At 41.0% G+C, this 26085-nt stretch overlaps 1 protein-coding gene across 3 annotated transcripts in view; it reads left to right on the top strand.

Annotated features, from left to right (window-relative positions):
* The window catches only part of hsd17b3 (hydroxysteroid (17-beta) dehydrogenase 3), an 89576-nt gene extending 64082 nt beyond the window's left edge, over nt 1-25494 (top strand). For 2 of the 3 annotated variants that reach the window (XM_072591791.1, XM_072591786.1), the window contains 4 exons: nt 2970-3051; nt 16244-16309; nt 24603-24749; nt 24866-25494. In XM_072591791.1, coding sequence (XP_072447892.1) covers nt 2970-3051; nt 16244-16309; nt 24603-24749; nt 24866-24979 — 409 coding nt within the window. In that variant the 3' untranslated portion in view covers nt 24980-25494. The remainder of the gene's footprint in view (nt 1-2969; nt 3052-16243; nt 16310-24602; nt 24750-24865) is intronic. The other variant, XM_072591796.1, reaches the window with a different exon arrangement.
* Nucleotides 25495-26085: the final 591 nt, after the last annotated feature.

Here is a 26085-nt window from a genome sequence, read left to right as displayed (position 1 = left end):
GATTCTGGGGGGGGGGGGGGGGGGGTGGAGGCTTGTTCTGTGGCACTGTGGAGTCCGTGGACCACGTGTATATTGGGTGTGGATGTTTGCACTCCCTTTTTGATTTTCTTAAAAACCTCCTCCTCTGCTTTTGATTGCGCTTCAGTCCCACACTCCTAATCTTCGGGCACCCGGTACGGAGGAGGGAGGGCAGGTCTGAAGACCTCCTCGTGGGTCTGCTCCTGGGCCTGGCCAAACTGGCCATAAACAGGTCCAGGCAGCGGGCCGTGGAGGGGGTCGTTATGGCCGACTGCCTGCCCCTCTTCCGGGGTTACGTTAGGGCCTGGGTGTCCTTGGAGAAGGAGCACGTGGTGTACACCAACACCCTGGAGTTGTTCAGGGAGAGGTGGGCTCCGCAGGGAGTGGAGTGCATTATTTCCCCCTCCAACTCTATTTTGATTTAGTCCCTACCCTCCTCTTCACTGTTTGATCACAGCATTGCCCTTTGATGTGAAGGGCAGTGCTTGTCACTGGCCACTCGGGTGTTTTCCTATCTTCCTGGTGGTGGAAATTGAATAAAGATTCGTGCACCTTGTGTCTCTCACTGTGTCTCACACCTGCACAAAAAAAAAAGAAAAAGAAGAAAAAAAGAAAAGAAAAAGAAACAGGATTCTGGGGGGGAGGCTTGTTCTGTGGCGCTGTGGAGTCCGTGGACCACGTGTATATTGGGTGTGGGCGTTTGCACTCCCTTTTTAATTTTCTTAAAAACCTTCTCCTCTGCTTTTGGTTGCACTTCAGTCCCACGCTCCTGATCTTCGTGCACCCGGTACGGAGGAGGGAGGGCAGGTCTGAAGACCTCCTCGTGGGTCTGCTCCTGGGCCTGGCCAAACTGGCCATCAACAGGTCCAGGCAGCGGGCCGTGGAGGGGGTCGTTAGGGCCGACTGCCTGCCCCTCTTCCGGGGTTACGTTAGAGCCTGGGTGTCCTTGGAGAAGGAGCACGCGGTCTCCACCAACACCCTGGAGTTGTTCAGGGAGAGGTGGGCGCTACAGGGAGTGGAGTGCATTATTTCCCCCTCCAACTCTATTTTGATTTAATCCCTACCCTCCCCTTCACTGTTTGATCACACAGCATTGCCCTTTGATGTGAAGGGCAGTGCTTGTCACTGGCCACTCAGGTGTTTCTTTGCTTCCTGGTGGTGGAAATTTGAATAAAGATTCGTGCACCTTGTGTCTCTCACTGTACCGCAGTTAGGCGGTAGTGTGGGGGTAAGTTAAAAAAATGAACAGGAGTGTCTGACATCCTGTTCACTCTGAGAGCTGGCACTGTGGGAGCTGGACAAAAGAAAAAAAAGAAACAGGGTTCTCTCATAGAAAAAAACAGGATTCTCAGAGATTGTCTTCATTCTGAGCAAGCTAATCAGAGTCCATAATACTGTGCATTTGTAAATAAAAATGGACTTGGTGATTTAGGTATCTACCTCCTTGGAATTATTTCATCTTGTCACACAATCCTGTCAGTCAATTACTGGAATAACTGGAAATTCAAATATCTTTATAAATGCTGTTGGGGATCATAACAAACTGGAGACTCTTCTGTGATTTCAAATCCATGGCCTGAAAATGGATTTCCCAGAGTTCAAGTGGACAAGGACATGGGGGTGACATAGTGGCTCAGTCTTGCAGCACCAGGGGCCTGGGTTTGATTGCAGCCTCATTTTACAGTGTGGAGTTTGCACATTCTCCCCATGTCTGCGTGGGTTTCTGATCAGTGCTCCGGTTCCTCCCACAATCCAAAGATGTGCAAATTAGGTGGATTGCCATGCTAAATTACCCATAGTGTTCAGGGATGTGTAGGTTAGGTGCATTAGCCATGGGAATTGTAAGGTTATAGGGTAGGGGGATGGGTCTGCGTCTGTGTGGGATGCTCTTTGGAGGGTCAGTGTGGACTTGTTGGGCTGAACAGCCTGTTTCCACACTGTAGGGATTCTATTTTTAAAAAACATTTGCAGTGTATTTTGCTGTATCCATTGAGAGATTAAAATGGCTATATCAGAAGCTGAATTATCATTATCCCTTTCTCTGTCTCTCTCTGTATGTCTGTCTGTCTCTCTCAAGAAAATTTCTTTTTCAAACTTAATAAAAAATTTATCATACTTATTTAGCTTTCCCTCAATGTTATTTTCAAGATTTGTAATTAGTCCCTTTTCTGTGCATAATATGAGATAATACTAGAACATAATATGAGATAATACTAGAACTAAGATAATCTATTGCTTATTTGGTTCCTCAGCATACTGCTGTAGCAAACCATCTTGAGAGCATTGATTTATTTGGTTTACCCAGTCTGTTTGTACAACTGAAGACAACCATAATTATTGCATGCCCCTAGGGGCACTTAGCTCAGATTTTCTGACTTATACATTGCCCTACATTACCAAGACTGTTTGATAGTCTATAAAGCAATTTGACCAATACTTGTTGCTCTTTGCTGTTTCATAGTTCCACCCAAACAGATTCTCTCCATCTTCCAGTTAGAGCTCTTCTCAGTGATGCTCTGATTATGTCCCATATTATCAGCATTACTTCACCCCCTTTTACTTTTTGCCTGTCCTTTCTAAATGTTGAATAACCTTTAATATTGAGTTCCCCACCTTGGTAACCCTGCAGCCACATCTCTGTAATCACAATTAAAACATATCCATTTACTTCTAACTAACACTATCAATTCACCTACCTTGTTTCAAATACTGTATGCATTCAGATAAAATGTTTTTAATTCTGCTTTTTTAACATAATTCAGTATTTTGGAGAAAGAACAGGAGTGCCAGGATTGGTATAGGCAGGATGAGGTAAGGTGCTTGAAGAGAAAAATGTATAAAGTAAGCAATTAAATATTCTGCATCTAATCTAGATTTTTTATTCTTGTTTGGAAAGTACTTGAAAGGTATTGCAGAGTGTGTTTTAACCATTAACAATGTTGCCCTTTCAGACAGAAGGGCCTGATCCTGAACATTTCATCTGGTGTGGCTAATGCTCCATGTCCACTGTATGGTTTGTACTCTTCTACGAAGGTGCGTTATTTCCGATAAGTAAGCTATTATTCTAAAATAAAATAAAAGGAGGTGGGAGGTCATGTTGCAGCTGTACAGGACATTGGTTAGGCCACTGTTGGAATATTGCATGCGATTCTGGTCTCCTTCCTATTGGAAAGATGTTTTGAAACTTGAAAGGATTCAGAAAAGATTAACAAGGATGTTGCAAGGTTTGGAGGATTTGAGCAATAGGGAGAGGCTGAACAGGCTGGGGCTGTTTTCCCTGGAGTGTCGGAGGCTGAGGGGTGACCTTATAGAAGGTTTACAAAATTATGAAGGGCATGGATAGGATAAATAGACAAAGTCTTTTCCCTGGGGTCAGGGAGTCCAGAACTGGAGGGCATAGGTTTAGGGTGAGAGGGGAAAGATACAAAAGAGACCTAACGGGCAATGTTTTCACACAGGGTGGTATGGGTGTGGAATGAGCTACCAGAAGAAGTGGTGGAGGCTGGTACAATTGCAACATTTAAGAGGCATTTGGATGGGTATATGAATAGGAAGGGTTTGGAGGGATATGGGCCAGGTGCTGGCAGGTGGGACTAGATTGGATTGGGATACCTGGTCGGCATGGACAGGTTGGACCGAAGGGTCTGTTTCCGTGCTGTACATCTCTATGGCTGTAAATACCCAGGAGCATAATTTCTCTTCAGAATATTTTTATGTTGTATTGTCGATTGCAATTGACAAAATAGAATAATCACTATAATTTCATTGCATTGAAATCTCAGTTATGCATTTAAAAGAGATTGCTTCTGCACTTCCTATGAAGTTACAATAGCAGAATAGAAGTGGGTCTGCAGAAATTTGTAACACAAACCTATGATTTCTGGTTTTTTTGTTTGGAAAATTATACAGAAAGCATTACCAAAATCAAAGTCATTGTTTACTTGTTTTAATTGGAAAATCTGTTCTTTCTCAAAAGTATTACCTTTTTGAATTCCAATGTTTTGGATGTCTTATTTATGGAAATTAAATAAACACTATTGGACAGAACAACTTTCCAATCCTTCCTCAGACTCAACTCAGCACATTTCCTGTGAAAGCCAAAACAAATCCAGGTCCATCCGGAATAAACGTTCCATATAACTATTCTCTGACCCTCTTGGGTAGTTGAAATAATTAAAGGAGATTACAGGCTCATTTCCCTATTAATCATACAAATTCTGATGTAATTAAGACACTTGAATCTCTCTTGAAGGTATGCAGTCGACTCAGCACTCACCAGACCAGTCAGCAATGTATCTCATAAGCTCTTAATTAAGTACATAGGAATAAGCCATTTAGCCCATCAAACCTGCTTGACCATTCTATTAAATCATGGCTTACATCAAGCTCAATGACACCGGCAACATTATCTCCATATTCCCTGACGTCAATATTTTCCAGAAATATATCAATTCTGTCTTGAATATGCTCAATGTTTGAGCTTCCGCAGGCCTCTTGGATAGAGAATTCCAAAGCTCCCCTACCCTTTGGAGTCAAGAAATTGCTTCTCGTTGCAATTCTTTAAGGCTGTTGCTCCATTTAAGAATTTTTAAAGTATCAATTATATAATCATTCATTCTTCTCAAACTCGAAAGAATGCAGGCCCAATTTTGTCAATCCTTCTTCATAAAATAATCCTGCCGTTCCACAGATTGTTCTGGTAAACTTCCATTGCAGTCCCTCTATGGCAAGTATATCCTTTCTTAGATAAGGAAAACTTCACTACCCCAAAGTATATCAGGAATGATCTTACAAAGCTTTCAGACATCTTTAATTTTATACTCAACATACAATTTGCTTTCCTAATTGAATGTTAAATCTGCATGTCAGCTTCCAGTCATTCATGAACAAGGATACCCAGGTCACTTTAAACACCAAAAGCTTCCCTATCACCCACCATTTAAGAAACCAAAGTGTGTGTTCCCAAGTGAGAATGTTATCATTAAAAATAGCCCCTGTGATCCAGTGACATGGGTGCAGAAGCTCTGACAACAAAACTATTGCTATGTGGGTATCTGCCCTGTCCTTCAAAGATTTGAAAATTTATCTGGATGCAGATAGCCATGTCAGTACCAGGAATTAATTAAAAATATACAATTTTTTCCCATCCCAGTCTTTCTTGCATAATCTTCAATAACATAAATTTACAATTATTCTGTTATCAGATTAACCTTATGGTTGTGTTTGCAAAATCTCAAAACCGCTTCATTATACATAAAGTGCAATGGTCGGAGATTTGCTGCAAAAAAATGGTTTCGGTTAATTAATTTCAGGTACTTCTGCCCAATTTCAGAAAGGTTCCAAACTCAGATGCTGCATTTCTGCACACACACATTTGTTGCTACACCTAGCCCATAAGTATAATCTTAAGAAATATTGTAAATAAAAAGAACACAAAAGAACTGCAGATGCTGGAAATCAGAATCAAAAACAGGAAGTTCTGGAAAAGCTCAGGTGGTCTGACAGCCTCTTTGGAGAGAAAGCAGGAGTTAGCTCTTTGGGTGGAGTGATCACCGTTTCCTATTTCCCAGAACGTGGTCAGACAGATCGTCTAAACATGAGCACCCTAATTAGATGATGGCCAAGTCCCTGCATTGTGTAGTGGCTGTGTCTGTCTCTGACTGTGCCAGGGCCTCTGACAGACAAGAGTCTCCCCCCTTGACTGGACTGTGGATCAGCCTCCACCAGTTTCCGAAATGGACATTTGGTTGAAAAAGCATGCAGTTTATTTGCTCTGCAGACAGCTAGCATACTCTGTGGATGTTAAACTGACATCTTAATGTGCTGTGCAGTAAGGTGCCCTCCCCACTTTCGTCTATGTGCCTGCAATAATGAGCTTTGACTCAAGATGAAGCACCTATGTGCTAACAGGCATGGCAATACAAGTTTAGGCATGAATGCTGTGGATATGAAGGTAAGTGCTAAGTGAGTGAGTACTAAGAGAGCAAACGACCATCCCTGAGATGCTACCTGGCCCAATCTGTGAGTTGGATCCTTGTCTGTGCATGTAAGTTGTCCTTCCTGCAGGCTGCAAGTGGATCAGAAAAGTGCTAGGATGGTTACAAGGAATTGGCAAATGCTGGATTTCAATGTCTATAGATGACGGTGACTGCAGCTGGTACCTGTTGTCATGCCCTGAGATGCTCTTGCTCCTACATAATATGGAGTCCTTTTAGAGCATGCTGACATCACTGGATACCCGCTATGATTTTCATGATGAGTTCTCTTATTTGGCACATTCATTAAGATATGAAATAGAATATTGATGAGGATAGTTGGCCATTTGTAAGACATTTAACACTGTAATCCACCATAATGGGTAACCCATCACTACCTAGTAAGAAATTCATCATGTGATGAGGAGAAATTTGTTCACCTCGAGAGTGATGAGCCTATAGAATTCTCTGCCACAAAATGCAGTTGAGGCCAGAGCATTGAATGTTTTCAAGAAGCTGGTAGATATTGTTCTTAAAGGGATCAAGGTATAGGGAGAAAGTGGGAACAGGGTACTGTTTTGGATGATCAATCATGATCATATTGAATGGTGGCGTATGCTTAAAGGCTGAATGGCCTACTCCTGTTTTCTACTTAAGTTGGAATTCTCCAAAGTCTCAGACACTAATTTGAGTTGGAGACTTTTCCAGAAGGCTCCAGATTACGAGTAACTGCCCATCAGAAGTTTAAACTTCCCAGGCACTTACAGCTGGACATCCAAGGAGTTTTTATGCATACCTTGGCAGGTACTTTCAATCTGAAACTATCTGTCTCTTTGCAGCATATGTGGAGTACCCCTTGTTACAGTTCTCCTCAGGTCCCCAACCACAACATTTTTGCCAATATGTCCATCACATCTTTGGTGCTATTTCCTGTCTCATACAGAATTGAAAGTTTTGCTTCCAATTTCCATTCTTTTCTCACTTTATCCTGGTCCATTTCTGACTTTTTTTTCCCTTCCTTGACATAATTTCCAATGATAGGCTGTCCACAAATAACTAACAAACTGACTCCCACACATACCTCGAGTATATTTCCTCACAGCCTGCTTCATGCAACAATTCCATTCTCCCAGTTTCTCCGTCTTCATTCCATCTGTTGTGATGATGCCCATTTCCATCGGGGTACATCTGACATGTCCTTTGTTTATCTCAACTGAAGATATTCCCCACTATAGTTGACAGAGCCCTTAGCCATGACCGACCCATCTGTGAAGGCTCTCCTCTGCCTTCACCCCTTCCATTTCTTTTCAGAACAACGATACCACCCCACTAGTCTCTGCATTCAAATTATCATGCTCCACCACTTCTAACATGTTCAGCAGGATGCGAGAATGAAACACATCCTCCCTCCCTGCACTGTCACACTGTAACATCCTGGTCCACTTCACCATCACCTCTAACATTCCTCACCTTCCACCTTGGCACTTTGTTATGCAATTGATAAACATGTAACACTTCACTATTCACGTCTGCCCTTTTTACTGTGCATGTGTGTGTGTGTGTGTCAGAGAAAAAGGGAGGGTGAGAGTTGTAGATCAAGTCATAGAATCAGTCAGAGTAAAGATAAGAAATAACAAGGGAGAGAAGATCCTGGTGGGAGAAGTATATAGGTTCCCAAAGGATAGTCATGCAGTGGGCCACACGATAAACCAAGAAATACCAGGACTCTTGTAAGGAAGGTATAGCAATAATCATGAATGGCTTTAATCTGCTTATAGACGGGATCAATCACATTGGCAAGGCTTTCCTTGAAGGAGAATTTATTGAATGTTAGAGATTGGTTCCCCAACATATTGCTTCAACAGACAATCAGGCAGCAGGCAATTTCAGATTTGATATTGTGTAATGAAGTGGGATTAGTTAATGATCCCAAAGTAAAAGGAAGCATATTCATAACATGCTTGAATTTCAAATTCAATTGGAAGGTGAAAAAGTGGAGTCCCACGCTATCATTTTCATATTAAGCAAAGGTAATTATTTAGGCATGAGGACAGATCTGACCTTAATGAACTGGGCAAGAAGACTAAAGCAAAGGACAGTTAATGAGTAGTGGCAGATATTTAAGGAGACACTCAATTGCTTACAACTAAAATATAATTCAGAAAGGATGAAATGTTGTAAGAAGGAGGAGAAACATCTATGGTTCATCAAGTTCAAGATAGTCATGATTTGAATAGTGTGCTTCCAGTTAAACCTGTTGGACTATAACTGGGTGTTGTGTGATTTTTAACCAAGTTCAAGATAGTATTCAAAACAAAAACTAAGGCATGTCATATTGCAAATGCAAGTGGTAGGCTGGAAGATTGGGTAATTTTTGAATTACAGAAGGGTTACTAAAAAGTCATAAAAAGTGTAAAGATGAACTATGAAAGAAAACTGGCGTGAAATATAAAAATAGATAACATAAACTCTCTCTCTCTATAAAAGGTAAGAGAGCAACGAAAGTGAATGTTGATCCATTGGAGTAAAGACTGTGAGGTTAATAGTGGGGAACAAAGAAATGGTGGGTGGCACAGTGGCATTGCTGCCTCACAGCACCAGAGACCTGGGTTCAATTCCCGCCTCAGGCGACTGACTGTGTGGAGTTTGCACATTCTCCCTGTGTCTGTGTGGGTTTCCTCCCACAGCCTAAAAATGTGCAGGTTAGGTGAATTGGCCATGCTAAATTGCCCGTAGTGTTAGGTGCAGGTGTAAACGTAGGGGAATGGGTCTGGGTGGGTGTGCTTTGGTGGGTCGGTGTGGACTTGGGCCAACGGGCCTGTTTCTACACTGTAAGTAATCTAATTTAATATTTTGCTTTATATTTCATGGTAGAAGACATTATTACTATCCCAGTAACAGGTAATGCGCTAGAAAGGAAGAAATTTAGAACAGTCATCATCATTAGATGATGCAGAGATAGTGGATCCATTGGTTATAATATTCCAAATATCCTTGGATGTGGGACCCATTCAAGTGGATTGGAAAAATAAAATATAATATCATTATTCAAAAAGGGAGGGAGGCAAAAAGTAGGAAATGACAGCCTAGTTAGTTTAAGGTATGTCACTGGGAAATTGTTAGAATTCATTTTTGAGGAAGTAATAACAGGACATTTGGAAAGTCAAATTACAATCCATCAGAGTCTGATTGGTTTTATGAAGGAGAAAATGTTTATCAGATTTGCTAGAGTTCTTTGAAAATGTAGCAAGCAGTATGAAAAATGGGGATCCTGGAGATGTAGTATATCTGGACTTCCAGAAGGCAAAATGGGCCTTTTTCTGGTTTGCTAGATGTAATGAATGGAGTGCTACAAGGTTCGGTGCTTGGGCACTAACTATTTACAATCAATACTTATGACTTGGATGTGAGATAGAAAGTAATACAGCCAAATTTGCAGATGACACTATAATAGTTGGAAAAGTAAATTGCAATGAAGAAATCAAAAATTTACAATGAATAGGTTAGGTGAATGGGTCAAAATTTGGTAGATGTAGTTCAAAGGGCATAAGTGTGAGGTCATCCACTTTGGTCAGAGGAATACAAAGGCAGCATATTATCTCAATGGAGAGAAACTGCAGTCTGCTATGATGCAGAGGGATCTGGGTGCCCTGTGCATGAATTACAGTAAATTGGTATGCAGGGACAGCAAGTAATAAGATTTTTGGCAATCATTGTTAAATAAATAGAATATTAAAGCAGAGAAGTGTTGCAGCAACTCTCCAAGGCATTTGTGAGATCACACCTGGAGTATTGTGTACAATTTTGGTCCCTTTACTGCAGAGAGATGTAATTGTATGGGAGGCAGTTCAGAGGAGGTTCACTAGATTGATTCCAGATATGACACGTATGTCTTATGAAGGGAGATTGAGCAGTTTAGGTCTATACTCTCTGTAGTTTAGAAGAATGAAAGGAGATTTAATTGAGGTATTTAAGATACTAAAGGGGATTGACAAAGTAGACATAGAGAGGATGTTTCCTCATATGGGGCAGTTTAGAATAACAAGTCATAGTTTTAGGATAAGGGAAAGCATATTTAAAACAGAGATGTGGAGAAATTACTTTTCTAAATGTTCATAGATCTGTGGAATTCACTACCCCGGAGTGTGGTAGATGCTGGAATGTTAAGTAAATCTAAGGAAGATGCAGATTTTTAAGTAGTAATGGGTTGAAAGGTTGTACAGAATGGATAAGTAAGTAGATTTGAGGCTGAGATGAGATCAGCCATGGTGGAACAGGTTTGAGGGGTTGAATTGCCCACTCCTGCTCTTAGTACTTAAGTGCTTCTATTCTGCATTCCCTGCTCACTATCAGGTCTCCTTTACAATGGTGAGACTAAACACAGACTGGGTGATGACTTTGCAGAACACCTCCGCTCTGTCCATACGAATGACACTGACCTCTCATTTCGAAGAGCCACCTTGCTCTCATGTTGACATTTCTGTCCTGGGCCTGCCGTCATCTTCCACTGAAGCGAAATGCAAGCCTTAATACCACATTTTACAGCTGCAAGGTCTCAACATTGAATTCAATAACTTCAGAAATCAATCACCTGATGCCTGTTTTCCATTTTTCTTACATTCTCTTATCCCATCCTCCCACAGCTTTGTTTTGTTTGTGTTTTGTTCAACATTCTTTAGTTCTGAAGAAGTTATACCAAATTTGAAACGTTAACTCTGTTTCTCTCTCCACAGATGCTGCCAGACTTGCTGAGTTTCTCTAGCATTCTGTGTTTGTTTCAGATTTCCAGCATCTGCAGCATTTTTCCTTTTAAATGATGCAGAATAATATCTTATCTGAAAGACAACGGATGCTTTGTGATGTTAACAGAGGGATAGATATTAGCCAGGACTCCAGGGTTATTCATCAAAATTGTGCTATGGTATCTTTAACATTCATCTGCACAAGTTGATGGAGGCTTGATTTAATATCTCACCATAAAGATGGTACTCCCTACAATGCATTGCTTTCTCAATACTGCTGTGGAGCACCAGCTTTAATTCTAATTTACTGGGCTTTGAACCAATGACTTTGTGGCTTAGAGAAAGCAGTGCTGCCAACTGAGCCAGAGCTAATAGTGTCATGTCCACCTCACATAAGGCAAATTGAGCAAAAATTGAGCACACTGCAAGAAAGTAGTTTTCTTAACAAAATTACACTTCAAATACTTTATTGTCTTTTTTTGTCTAATCAAGTTCATTTAATTACTGTACAATGTAAAGTCAAAGATGATAGTACTGTTCAGAAGATTGAAGAAGGGAACATATATTGATGAGAAATATTTGAGCACACTCTTAATGCGTCATCAAGTGTAAAATTTGAATTGGTAATAAGGGTCCTTAAAATGGAGCAGACCATATTTGGTGAGAGGCCCAACGTGGGATGAAATAATGGACTGGATTTAGTACTGGCAGCAGTTGTCACACCACTGGGTCCAAAAGCTGGGGATTGAATCAACTCTGACAGTCAGTGGGACCCTGGTGTTGCCTGTGAAATATCCTAGACTTTGGCCAGTTCGTTATTCATAAAAGTGTTTACCCAGGTCCTCTTATTGTATGAGGCAAACAAAAGACTGATTCCAACTTAGTTTTATTAAAACACTCGCAAGTTAAAGAAAACAACTCTCACTCAAATTAAGTTAACTTTTCCCAAACTATGCTGACTGCTTGAAAAATGCACATAGTACTCACTGTGGTGAACTTGATTGAGCTGCTGGTTTCAACTCAGTGAGCTCTGTTGACGGGGCGCTCAGAATCTTCTTAATACAAAAGTGTGTCTCCCATGGAGACTTCTCTAGTCAAGTCTTCACTGAATGAATGGCCACCAGGTGCCCTTCCTTAACCTTTTTCTGAACCCCTCTGATTTCAGCCAATGGGGTCACAGGGTAGGGTCACATTACCCTGTGAGGTTAGGCCGTGTTGTCCTAGGTGTACTCATCCCCTTTTCAAGATATGGTTATTCCATGGTGCTAAGGTGTCTGTCTGAAACTGGGGAATACACAAACTAAGTCTGTCCCTATGGATCTGGCTGAGTATATCTTAATTGGTTTTGGGTCATAACAATTTTACAGTTGTTCAATATGTAATACAAATCTGGACTGATCTCATTAGCTTTTGACTTGTGGTAACCTTGGCCTCTTTGAATTCTATCAGACCTAGCTTGCAGGAACTGTTTACCAATTTTATGTTGGGCCCAGTTGCTTAAGCATTGGCCACTTGTCCAGACTAGGTCATGTCATGTTAGTGGCAAGCAATCAATTTTATGTAATTTGTAAGTATATTAAGGATAGCCACTGCAACCACCCTGCACCATGTTGCCCAGTGTTAACATAGAACAGTACAGCACAAGAAAAAGCCCATTGGCCCACCATGTCTGGGCTGACCAATATGCCATTCTAAACTAATCCCATCAGCCTGCACAATGTCCACAACCCTCTACTTCCTGACTGTTCATGCATCTGTCTAAATGCCTCTTAAACATTTTTATTATATCTGTTTCTACCGTCTCCCCTTGCAGCACATTCATTGCCTTGCACATCTCCTTTAAACTTCCCCCCTCTCACTTTAAACCTACACCCCCTAGTAGTTGACATTTCCACCCCAGGACAAAGACTCCAACTATCCACCCTATTCATGCTCTCATAATTTGTATGCCTTGATTAAGTCATCCTCCAGTTTCCATTGCTCTAGAGAAAACAATCTAAATTTGTCCAACCTCTCCTTATAACTAATACACTCTAATCCAGGCAACATCCTGGTAAACCTCTTTTGTACACTGTCCAAAGCCTCTATATCCTTTCTATAGTGTGCTTGCTAAAATTGCACATAATACTCTAAATATGTCCCAAAGTATTTTTTATACAGTTGCAAAATAACTAGTCAACATTTATACTTGAGGTCCTGTCCAATGAAAGCATGCCACATATCCACTTGTGTTGCCAATTTCAGGGAGGTATAGACTTGCACTCCAAAATCTTTCTGTATATCAACACTCATTAGGTCTTACTATTTAATGTATACTTTTCTCTTGCATTTAACCTCACAAAATGCATCATCTCACTCTTGTCTGGATTAAACTCCATCTGCCATTTCTCCCCGTGTCTGCGTGGGTTTCCTCCGGGTGCTCCAGTTTCCTCCCACAGTCCAAAGATGTGCAGGTCAGGTGAATTGGCCATGCTAAATTGTCCGTAGTGTTAGGTAAGGGGTCAATGTAGGGGTATGGGTGGGTTGCGCTTCGGCGGGTCGGTGTGGACTTGTTGGGCTGAAGGGCTTGTTTCCACACTGTAAGTAATCTAATCTAATCTAAAACTTTCTAACTGATCTACATTTTGCTGTATCCTTTGACAACCTTCTTCACTATCCACAACTCTGCCAGTTTTCATGTCGTCTGCAATCTTAATAATCAGACAATCCACATTTTCATCCAAATCATTTATATAAATTACAAACAACAGAAGCCCAGCACTGATCCATGCAGAACACACCCTGTATAACTACCCTCTGTCTTCCACGACCAAGTGAATTTTGTATCCGACTTATCAGTTAGCTGTGGAACCCATTTGACTTAATTTTGCGGAACAGGCTACCATGAAGGACCTTGTCAAATGCTTTAGTAAAGTCTATGTAGACAACCATCCCCCTGTCTCATCAATCATCTCTGTCACTTCTTCAAAAAACTTAATCTAATTTGTGAGATAAGACCTCCCCTGCATAAAGCCATATTGACTATCCTGAATAAATCTATTCTTTTTCAAATGTGAGTAAATCCTGTTCCCAAGAATCTTCTCCAATAATTACCCTGGCACTGACATAAGGTTCACTGGCCTATAATTTCCTGGATTATCCGTGTTGCCCTTTTTCAATTAAGGAACAGCATTGGCTATTTGCCAGTCTTCTGGGATCTCACTAGTGGTTAAAAAGATTTCTGTCAATGTCCAATCAATCTCCTCTGTTGCCTCCCTCAGTATCCTTGGATAGATCCCATCGATGTCCACAAACTTATGCTTTTCAACACCACCTCCTTCTTAATGCTGACATGCTCTAGAATATCAACATACCCCTCCCTAATCTTGCTATCATCCATGCCCTTTTCCTTGATCAATACCAATGTGAAGTACTCATTAAGTACCTCACCCACTTTCTCTGGGGCTCTGTATAAATTCTCTCCTTTGTCCATGAGTGGACCTATTTCTTCCTTGCCGCCTTTTTGCTTCTAATATATAAGTAAAATGCCTTAGGCCTACTTGCAGAGGACATTTCATGGCTCCTTTTACCCATTATAATTCCTTGTCTAAGCACTTTCCTAATTCATTTATTTTCTTCCAAGGGTCATGTCTGATTTCAGTTTCCTAAACCTTCAATGTGCTTCAGTTTTCTTTTTGACTAATCTTACAATATCACTTGTCATCCAGAATTCCTGAATCTTAGTATCCTTATCTTTCATCCTCACAGGAACATTATGGTCTTGAACTCTGATCAACTGACCTTGCAAAGACTCCCATTTGTCAACTATGGATTTACTTGTCCCAAATCTAATTTCTCTAGTTCTTGTGTAATACCATTGTAATTAGCCTTCTCCCAGTTTAGAACTTTCACCCAAGGACCAGTCTTATCTTTATCCATACTTTAAAGCTTAGGGAATTATTTTTACTGTTCCAAAATGCTCCCCTACTGAAACTTCGATCACCAGACCAGGCTGATCCCCCAATGAAGGTTTAGTACAGCCCTTCCCTAGTTGGGCTATCTACATATTGTTTCAAGAAACCCTTTGGATGCACCTAACAAATTCAGTCCCATCTAACCCCTTGGCACTTAGGGATCCTCAGTCAATGTTGGGAAAGTTAAAATCACCCATGACAACCCTGTTGGTTTTAAGTTTTTTCCATGATCTGCTTACATATCTCCCACTGGCAGTTGGGAGTCCTATAATAAAACCCCCAAATTATTCCTGAGTTCTACCCATTATGCCTCGCTGAATGAGCTCTCCAAGATGTCCTCTTTTTATACAGCTTTGACATTCTCCTTAATCAGTAATACAATTCCCCCATCCCTTTTTTGCATTCCTCTCTAACATGCCTAAAACAGCTCAACACTGGAACATTGAATTGCCAGTCCTTTCCTTCACTCAGCCAAGTTTCTGTAATGGCTACATTGTAGTTCTATGTTCTAATCTGCCAAACATATACTGGCAGCTCAATAGTACCACTGGGACTGGTGGGTCTGCACCAGAGGAGAAGGGCATATTGATAGACTAGTTTTGTTCTTATTCATCTGTGGCACATGTATCTCATTGCCTGGCCAAGAATCTATTGCCCTCCCTAATTATCCTAGAGAAGGTAGTGATGAGCCATCTTCTTGACCTGCTGTAGTCTTTAGGGTGTAGATAGATCCATAACATTGTTAGGCAGGGAGTTCCAGGATTTTGACCCAATGACACAGAAGGAATGGCAATATCATTCAGAGTTGGATAGTGTGTGGCTCGGAGGGGAACCTGCAGGTGATGGTGTTCTGCTGCCCTTATTCTTTGAGGAGGTAGAGGTCATGGGTATAGAAAGTGCTGTTGGAGAGGGTTTGGTAAGTTTCTACAGTGCATCTTGTAAGTGGTAGACACTGCTGCTACTGCACTTTGGTGATGAAGCTGGTGAATATTAAAGGTAATGGTTGGCATGCCAAATTACCAGACTGATTTCTGAATGGTGTCAAGCTACTTGAGAGTTGTTGGAGTTACACTCATCCAGGCAACAGGAAAGTTTTCCATCACACTCCTGACTTGTACCTTGTGAATACTAGGGAGGCAGATGAGTTACTCACTGCAGGGTTCCTGGTTTCTGCCCTGCTCTGATAGCTATGGTGGTTATACGGCTGGTCCAGTCAGTTTATGTTCAGGATATTGATAGTGGGAGATTCAGCAATGATAATGCCATTGAACATAAGGGGCAATGGTTAGATTTTCTCTCTCAATCAGATAAATGAGGTCTTCAGGATACAAGGGACAGTTAGTTATTGGGAGATCCCTGTGAACCAACAGTGTCAGACAAGGTGGCCTTCCCTGTTACCCACCAGAAGGCCATTGGACCTGGTTGTCTTCCACATGTGAGAGGCCCATTCCCACCTTAACCAGTGGAAGCAGGAAAGGGCCCTCAATTGGTAATTTGCTCTATTCTGCATTGTTCAAAGGTGTATCAACTCTATTCTTATTAAATTATTTGCTAGATCTTTATGGAAAGATTCTCCAGAGGATGTCAAGCAGAATACGGCTCAAAGGGAATCATCATACAGGTAAAGGTGGATAATCTTTGTGAGCATGTTTATGGGAAATGGAAGAACATGGAACATTAGCAATATATTTCTGCTGCATTCCTACTGTAAAAGTAATATTTGGCATTTTAGTTTTGCAAAGCATTATTTAAATAAATTTTATGGTAAACATTTGAAAGCAGAATGGTAAAACTTATAAATAATGCAAAGAGCTGTGCATTCCAGTAAAATATATAGCTAGGCTTAAAATTCAGTTCATGTTTCATGATATGTGGGGTCAGTTACTCTGTTGGCTAGATAGAGGGTGTTTTGGCCACAATGTTACCTGTGATCAGGTTCACTAACTGCATCAGCTGTAGTTGTCTGGGGAGGCTGCCCCCTTTGCCCTCTGCTTGATGCAGAGTGCTGCCCTCTGGATGTATAACTGCATCTCTTTCTCTCCAGCATTATGTAAATTAAGGCTAATTATCTGAATTACTGTGTACTATTAGATTCGATTACTTACAGTGTGGAAACAGGCCCTTCGGCCCAGCAAGTCCACACCGACCCTCTGAAGAGCAACCCACCCAGACCCATTCCCTTACATTTACCCCATCACCTAACACTATGGGCAATTTATCATGGCCAATTCACCTAACCTGCACATCTTTGGACTGTGGGAGGAAACCGGAGCACCTGGAGGAAACCCATGCAAACACGGGGAGAATGTGCAAACTCCACACAGACAGTTGCTTGAGGCGGGAATTGAACCCAGGTCTCTAGCACTGTGAGGCAGCAGTGCTAACCACCGTGCCGCCCTTCAAGATGAATGATCGATATGGATGGATGAATAAACATGGTTTATTGGTATAAACATTCTCCACATGCTGATTCAGAGCACAAGAGCTTTTAAGAAAAAAAAGGTACTACAACCTAATAAGCTTGTCTCTTTTTCATGGTGAAACTCTTCCCGTCTGCATTCTTTCAACCCTGCTCTTTAGAAATGCATCTAACTTTCTCTTAAATCATTTGCACTGGATTTTTCATAGTTTTTCTGATAACTTTGACCCACTTGTCTTTGGGAGAAAATGTACTTTCTCACTTCGTTTTCCTAGCTTGCTAATTTTAAAGTTTAATCTCTTCATATTTGAACTATTTACAGCAAAGAATTATTTGCCTGGGTCACCTTTATCAATTCCTTTTTGAAAGTTTTAAGGAGACCTCATCAAAGTGTATTTGCTTACGAAACGATTATTTTTGGAACATTTCTCACCATTGGATTCTTGACAACATGCTTTTTGAGGGTTTCCTGTGGTTCTTCTGCTGAATTTAAAGTAATTAATTGGGTAACCCTCAAGGAAAGTCTTCCTTTATGTTTCTGAACAGTATTTCTGCTCCAGTCATATTAAACTGCCACATAACTGTTTGCTGAACAAAGAGACCTTGGAGTGCCAGTTCATAGCTCCTTGAAAGTGGAGTCGCAGGTAGATAGGACAGTGAAGAAGGCGTTTGGTATGCTTTCTTTTATCAGTCGGAGTATTGAGTACAGGGGTTGGGAGGTCATGTTGCGGCTGTGCAGTACATTGGTTAGGCCACTGTTGGAATTTTGTGTGCAATTCTGGTCTCCTTCCTATCAGAAAGATGTTGTGAAACTTGAACGGGTTCAGCAAAAATTTACAAGTATGTTGCCAGGGTTGGAGGATTTGAGCTATGGGGAGAGGTTGAATAGGCTGGGGCTATTTTCCCTGGAGTGTCGGAGGCTGAGGGGTCAGGTTATAGATGTTTATAAAATTATGTGGGGCATGAATAGGATAAATAGACAAAGTCTTTTCCCTGAGGTGGGGGAGTCAAGAGCTAGAGGGCATAGGTGAGAGGGAAAAGATATAATAGAGACCTAAGGGACAACTTTTTCATGCAGATGGTGGTACGTGTATGGAATGAGCTGCCAGAGAAAGTGGTGGAGTCTCACACAACTACAACATTTAAAAGGTGTCTGGATGTGTATAGGAAGGGTTTGGAGGGATATGGACCGGGTGCTGGCAGGTGGGACTAGATTGGTTTGGGATATCTGGTCGGCATGGACGGGTTGGACCAAAGGGTCTATTTCTGTGCTGTACATCTCTATGACTTTATGACTCTATCTGTATTGAGTGTTATACCGTTTCTGGAAACAGTAGATACTTGGGACCTAAGTTGTTCAGTTGTGTTTTTTTGAAAGACAAATTTGCTGTCCATTTTATTTGTTTTTGATAAAGTACATCTGAGGTATATTATTTCTAATTATTGCTAATGACAAGCCCTACTGATTCATGTAAATCAATGTGGCTCTGTTGCAGTAAGAATATTCTAACCATCATATAGAGCAGAGTATACAAAGTGGTACAATGTAGAACAAACCCATGCAGACATCCTGCAAACTTTGAAAACCTCCCTAGCTGACGTCCTGCTGAATAATCAAATGTATAAAGTTATGGCATGGCTGTTTACAGATTAGATTAGATTACATTACAGTGTGGAAACAAGCCCTTCGGCCCAACAAGTCCATACCGACCCACCGAAGCGCAACCCACCCATACTCCTAACCTAACACTACGAGCAATTTAGATTAGATTACATTACAGTGTGGAAACAGGCCGTTCGGCCCAACAAGTCCACACCGACTTGCTGAAGCGCAACCCACCCATACCCCTACATTTACCCCTTACCTAACTCTACGGGCAATTTAGCATAGCCAATTCACCTGAGCTGCACATCTTTGGACTGTGGGAGGAAACCGGAGCACCCAGAGGAAACCCATGCAGACACGGGGAGAACGTGCAAACTCCACACAGTCAGTCGCCAAAGGCAGGAATTGAACCCAGGTCTCTAGCGCTGTGAGGCAGCTAACCACTGTGCCACCGTGCCACTGTTATCCTGTACAACTGGCTACACTCTCCATTATGTCTTTTTCAATGTACTCTAAGAGCAGACTTATTGGACTGGAATTCTCAAATCTTCAAGGATATAGTCTAAAATTATTTATTGTTTTGGTGGTTTTAGAGCTGAAGAAAGATAATACTGGTAAAAAGGTCAAGAATGAAACAATTTTCTTTATCATTTAACGTCATATTTTGTCTAAGATTTCAGTTGTTTGTGTTTAAAATTCTGTGCAGCAATTTCATTCAGAAACAAAGATAAAGAAACTAAAAAAGAAGTCTGTTCTTTGTGAATTTTGTCAATTATTCTACTATGTGATTTAAATGCTACTGATTGTATGCAAACCTTGTCTTATTGCTTTCAATTGTCTTGTATGCCAATAGTACTAAAAATGTTTGCTGAAGTATCTCTACTTCATACTTCATAGTTTCATCGTGAAATTATTTATTTCGGACCAGAAGTGCAGCAACAAATTATATTTGCACAATAAACATAATAAAATGCTCCTTCATAGGAGCATTATCAAATAAAATTTAACACAAAGCCATATGAAGAGATATGCGGACATTTGACCTAAAGCTTGGTTCATGAGGTAGGCTTTAATGAGCATCTTAAATAAGAAAAGATCGACTAAGAGAGACATTCTGGGGTTTAGGCCTTACCACCTGAATGTATAGTGTTGATCACAGAGCAGTTTTCCTTTGAGATGGCCACAATTAAAGGAAAACAAATAATCTGTAAGGCTTTGCAGCTGGAAGACATTACAACCAAGCAATTGCCTTATTTGCTGAGTCTAAGGTGATTAGTTTGTCACTTAGGACACTCCTTAGTAATGTGCAGCATTGTCTGTGTCTCAATATTTTGACCTCAACAGTTTCCTGTTGCAAAGAATTCCACAGGCTCATAACTCTTTGGGTAAAGAAATTCCTCTTCATCTCTGTCCTAAAAGGTTTACCTGTTATTGTTATACTGGGACCCCTGCTTCCGGACTCCTCAATCAATAAGAACAATTTTCCTGCATCTGCTCTCTCAAATGCTGTTAGAGTTTTATAGGTTTCTATGACATTACCCCTCACTCTTCAAAGCTCAAGTAAATATATCCCAGCTGATTAAGTCTCTCTCTGATGTCAGTGCTGCCATCCCAGGAGTCAGACTGGGTAAACGTCTTTGAACTGCTTCTGTAATCAGAACACCCTTCCTCAAATAAGGAGATCAAAACTACATACAATACTCCTGGTATGGTTTCAAAAATGCACTGTACGTTTGTGCTTAAATACTTTTGAAATGAAGGCCAACATATATCATATGTACTGCTGCATTTGCATGCTTATTTTCAGCAAAGGGTGTACAAGGACACTGAGGTCTTGTTGCATCTCCCTGATTCCCAGTCTATCGCCATTCAGATAATGATCTGCCTTTGTGTTTTTGCTCCTGGAGTGGATAACCTCATATTTATTCACATTATACTGCATCTGCCATGTATTTCTCCATTTGCTTAACTTCTCCAAATTGCATTGAAGCTTCCTGCATCCTCTTCACTGCATGCCTTCACACTCAGCTTTATGTCATCTGCAAACTTAGAAATATGACACATAGTTTCCTCATCTACGTCAGTATTAGATATTTTGAATAGCTGGGGTCCAAGCACTAACCTCTGAGGTACCCCTCTCGTCACTGCCTGCTGCTCGGAAAAAGACCCATTTATTCTAACTCTTTCTTTCCTGCCTGCCAACTAGTTCTCGATCCATTTCAGTACATGATCTCTAGTCCCATGCACTTTAATTTTGCAAGTTAGTCTCTTACGTAGGAAATTATTGAAAGCCTTCCAAAAGTCCATGTAAATGACATCCACTAACCATTCTATTTGTTACATGCTGAAACAATTTCAGCACATTTGTCAAGCATGACTTCCTCTTCATGAGTCCACGCTGTCTCTACCTGATTTTGTCACTCTTCCAAGTTGTTTACTGTGACACCTTTTATAATGGAATGTAGTATTTTTGTCGCTCTTGATATCAAGCTAATGAGTCTACAATTTGTTGTTTTCTTCCTGCCTCCCTTTTTAAATAGTGGAGTTGCATTAGCTACACTCCAATCTGTAGGAACTGTTCCACAGTATAGAGAATTTTGGAAGATGACCATTGGTACACCTACTGTTTCTAGTGCCACTTCCTTAAGTACCCCGCCCCATTAGCTGCTGTGTTGATTCTATATTTTTGCATGCTGATGCCCCACTGCTGCTTTCCCTAATGCCACCAGTACCCTCACATGCCTGATTTTCCCTTGTCTCCTGGTTTCCTTCTGATTCCTTCACAAAGGTCTTCAATGTTGTGGCCATTTCAGAGACAGGCATAGAGCAGGGACAGTAGTGGTTGTTGCAGGTTCAGGGATTTAGATGTTTCAGTAAAAACAGAGAAGGTGGTAAAAAAAGGGGAGATGTGGCATTGTTAGTCAAGGACAGTATTACAGTGGCAGAAAGGATGTTTGAGGACTCATCTACTGAGGTAATATGGACTGAGGTTAGAAACAGGAAAGGAGAGGTCACCCTTTTGGGAGTTTTCTAGAGGCCTCCAAATAATTCCAGAGATGTACAGGAAAGGATAGCAAAGATAACTCTGGATAGCAGCAAGAGTATAGGATATTGTATAGAGGTTTTAACTTTCCAAATATTGACTTGAAGTACTTTAGATGGATCAGTTTTTGTCCAATGTGTGCAGGAGGGTTTCCTGACACAGTATGTAGACAAGCCAACAAGGGGCCAGGCCACATTGGATTTAATATTGGGTAATGACCCTGGCCAGGTGTTAAATTTGGAGTTAGTGAGCACTTTGGTGATAGTGACCACAATTCGGTTATGTTTGCTTTAGTGATTTTAAGGGAAAGGTATATAATGCAGGGCAAGAGTTATTGCTGTGGGAAAGGCATTTATGATGCAATTAGGCAAGATTTAGGATGCATAGAATGGGAAAAGAAACTGCAGGGGGTGCGCACAATTGAAAAGTGGAGCTTATTCAAGGAACATGTCCTTGATAAGTATGTACCTGTCAGACAGGAAGGAAATGGTTGGATGAGGGAGCCGTGGTTTACTAAAGAAGTTGAATCTCTTGTCAAGAGGAAGAAGTAGACTTATGTAGGATGAGACATGAAGGCTCAGTTAGGGCGCTTGGGAATTAGAAGTTAGCCTGAAAAAGACCTAAAGAGAGAACTAAGAAGAGCCAGGAGGAGACATGAGAAGTCGTTGGCAGATAGGATCAAAGAAAACTCTTAGGCTTTCTATAGGCATATCAGGAATAAAAGAATGATGAGAGAAAGATTAGGGCCAATCAAGGACAATAGTGGGAAGTTGTGCGTGGAGTCCAAGGAGATGGGGAAGCGCTAAATGAACATTTTTCATCCGTATTAACACTGGAAAGAGACAATGTTGTCGAGGAGAATACTGAGATACAGGCTACTGGTCTAGACAGGATTAAGGTTCACAAGAAGGAGGTTCTAGCAATTCTGGTAAGTCTGAAAATAGATAAGTCCCCTGGGCCAGATAGGATTTATCCTAGGATTCTCTGGGAAGCCAGGGCCTTTGGCTTTGATCTTTATGTCATGATTGTCTCCAGAAACAGTGCCAAAAGACTGGAGAATAGCAAATGTTGTTCCCTTGTTCAAGAAGGGGAATAGAGACAACCCTGGAAATTATAGACAAGTGAGCCTTTCTTCAGTTGTGGGTAAAGTGTTGGAAAAGGTTAAAAGAGATAGGATTTATAATCATCTGAAGAGGAATAAGTTGATTAGGGATAGTCAACAGAGTTTTGTGAAGGATAGGTCATGCCTCACAAATCTTATTGAGTTCTTTGAGAAGGTGACCAAACAGGTGGATGAGGGTAAAGTGGTTCATGTGGTGTACATGGATTTCAGTAAGGCATTTGATAAAATGCCCATGTTAGGCTATTGCACAAAATATGGAGGCAAAGGATTGAGGGTGATTTAGCAATTTGGAGCAGAAATTGGCTAGCTGAAAGAAGAGGGTGGTGGTTGATAGGAAATGTTCATCCTGGAGTTCCATTACTTGTGGTGTACTTCAAGGATCTGTTTTGGGGAAACTGGTGTTCATCATTTTCATAAATGACTTAGATGAGGGTGTAGAAGGATGGGTCAGTAAATTTGCAGATGATACTAAGGTCCGTAGAGTTGTGGATAGTGCTAAAGGATGTCGTAGGTTACAGAGGGACATAGATAAACTGCAGAGCTGGGCTGAAAAGTGGCAAATGGAGTTTAATGCAGAAAGGTGTGAGGTGATTCGCTTTGCAAGGGGCAACAGGAATGCAGAGTACTAGACTAATGGTAAGATTCTTGGTAGTGTAGATGAGCAGAGAGATCTCGGTGTCCATGTACAAAGATCCCTAAAAGTTGCCACCCAGGTTGATAGGGTTGTTAAGAAGGCATACAGTGTGTTAGCATTTATTGATAGAGGGATTGATTTTCGAAGCTACAAGATCATGCTGCAGCTGTTTAAAACTCTGGTCTGGCCACATCAGTTCAGAACAATTTACTAGAATGTTACCTGGTATGGAGGGAAGGTCAGGTGAATTGGCCATGCTAAATTGCCCGTAGTGTTAGGTTAGGGGTAGATCTAGATGTAGATGTACGGGTATGGGTGGGTTACGCTTCGGCGGGGCGGTGTGGACTTGTTGGGCCGAAGGGCCTGTTTCCACACTGTAAGTAACCTAATCTAATCTATCAGGAAAGGCTAATGGACTTGAGGCTGTTTTTGTTAGTGAGAAGAAGGTTGAGAGGTGACTTAATTGAGACATTTAAGATAATCAGAGTGTTAGACAGTGAGAGTTTTTTTCCTCTGATGATGGCTAGCATGAGGGGTCATAGCTTTAAATTGAGGGGTGATAGATATAGGACAGATGTCAGAAGTAGTTTCTTTACTCAGAGAGTAGTAGGGATGTGGAATGCACTGCCGGCAACAGTTGTAGACTCGCCAACTTTACGGGCATTTAAATGGTCATTGGATAAACATATGGATGAAAATGGAATAGTGTAGGTTCGATTGGATTCACATTAGTTCCACAGGTCAGCGCAGCATTGAGGGCCAAAGGGTCTGTATTGTGCTGTAATGTTCTATGTTCTACATTCTAAAGGATCAAGATCTGCTGGTTACAATATAATGGCCTGCTTTTCAGAGGCACTTTTCAGTCAAGAAGTCATTTCGGTATCTGGGGCCAAGTATTAAGTATGCCTTGGGCCTAGCCATTCAAGTGCAGAGATTATTCCTTACATTCTTGTTTCGTGAAGAGAATCAACATCTATCCCTCACTGTTTTTGGATTCTGTGCAAATTTACATGATTTTGGGCACAATTTTTAAAAATTATTTTCCTATCGTATTCAGCATTGAACTGATTTTCGAAAACTTATTTACAGTGTTTAATGCCCTATGCTGTTGCTTCTGCCATGTCACAAGTTAACCCTGGAATTCTTGCAAAATCAGCAAAAGAATATGTAAGAAACTCATTGGATTGCACATTTCTTGGAGACCAAAGCCACGGCTGTGTGCCACATGAGATAATGGTAATTATTTGCTCTCAGGTTGTTGATGGAATGTTTTCCGTAAACATTTCAAGAACATATCAGTAAATTACATTTCATGGTTCAGATCACTATTAATTTGGATTTCTGCATTTTAGGCCTATGTTAATGGCAAAATACCACACTGGATTACTTACAATGATGTGTTCCTGGATAAAATAAAGGGCTACCTGCAGAATCACGCCAGACGTTACAACTATTCTCAACACTAGGAGGAACAGTATCTTCATTTAGTTCATTGTGTCCCATAATCCATAATATTGTTGCTATTGTATTCAAATTATAGCTTTACTGAACATTGTCTTTTCAAAATATGTGGCGCTGGAAAAGCACAGCCGGTCAGGCAGCATCCGAGGAGCAGGAGGGTCAACGTTTTGAGCGTAAGCTCTTCGTCAGGGGGTTATGCTCTAAACCTTGACTTTCCTGCACCTTGAATGCTGCCTGGCAGGCTGTGGTTTTCCAGCGCTGCGCTTTTTTGACTCTGATCCCCAGCATCTGTTGTCCTCACTTTCTCCTAGTGAATGTCTTTTCACCTGATTAAAATAAATATGAACAAACTTATTATAATTTTCAGTGTGCTTTCAACTACATAATGATGGTTGGCTTTTGAAATATGGCTCCTGATAATGGACTGGTTTCTCATCTTCGAGGAATTTAGCAGACATTGGAAAATTTACTGCTCTTCACACTATTATAATTCACTAAGAGTATGCACATGAAAGTTTGACAGAAGTGCCGTCTTAATCACATTAAATAAAATTTGTTTATTTACTCCTACCAAGCCTTGTTTCATTTTTTAATAAAGTTTATTAATAAGTGATGGAACCCTTTGATCAGATACTTTAAGGGTGAGTGTGTAGTTGCAGGACCATTTGCTGGGATTGGCAGTGGGTGCGGTCAATAAGTATTCAATAATTGGTAATGGTTTGCAGCAGGATGGAGGATTTATGATTTCTTGTGAGTCTGCAAATAATTGATGTTATGTCAATTAGAGTATCTCAGACAGCAATGCAATAACAGAAATTTCTGGAAAAACTCAGCAAGTCTGGCAGCATCTGTTGAGAGAAATCAGAATTAACATTTTGGGCCTAGTGACCCTTCTTCAGAGCAGTCCTGAATGAACAGAATATCTTCATCTTCCTCCCCATGTATTTTTCTAGCTGTGCATTGACATGCAGGATGCACACCTTGGTATTTTAGCACCCCCATGAGGGAATACTGAAGGACGGCTTCAGATCTTTCCAAAGACCTGAATCATTTTCAACATTCAGATGGTTTAATTAGTGTTGTCTGCTGGTCATGTGGCTCTCAAATGGAT

The sequence above is a fragment of the Chiloscyllium punctatum genome, chromosome 2 (assembly GCF_047496795.1).
Source record: "Chiloscyllium punctatum isolate Juve2018m chromosome 2, sChiPun1.3, whole genome shotgun sequence".
NCBI lineage: Eukaryota > Metazoa > Chordata > Chondrichthyes > Orectolobiformes > Hemiscylliidae > Chiloscyllium > Chiloscyllium punctatum.
This window is presented reverse-complemented; position numbering and strand designations above follow the sequence as displayed.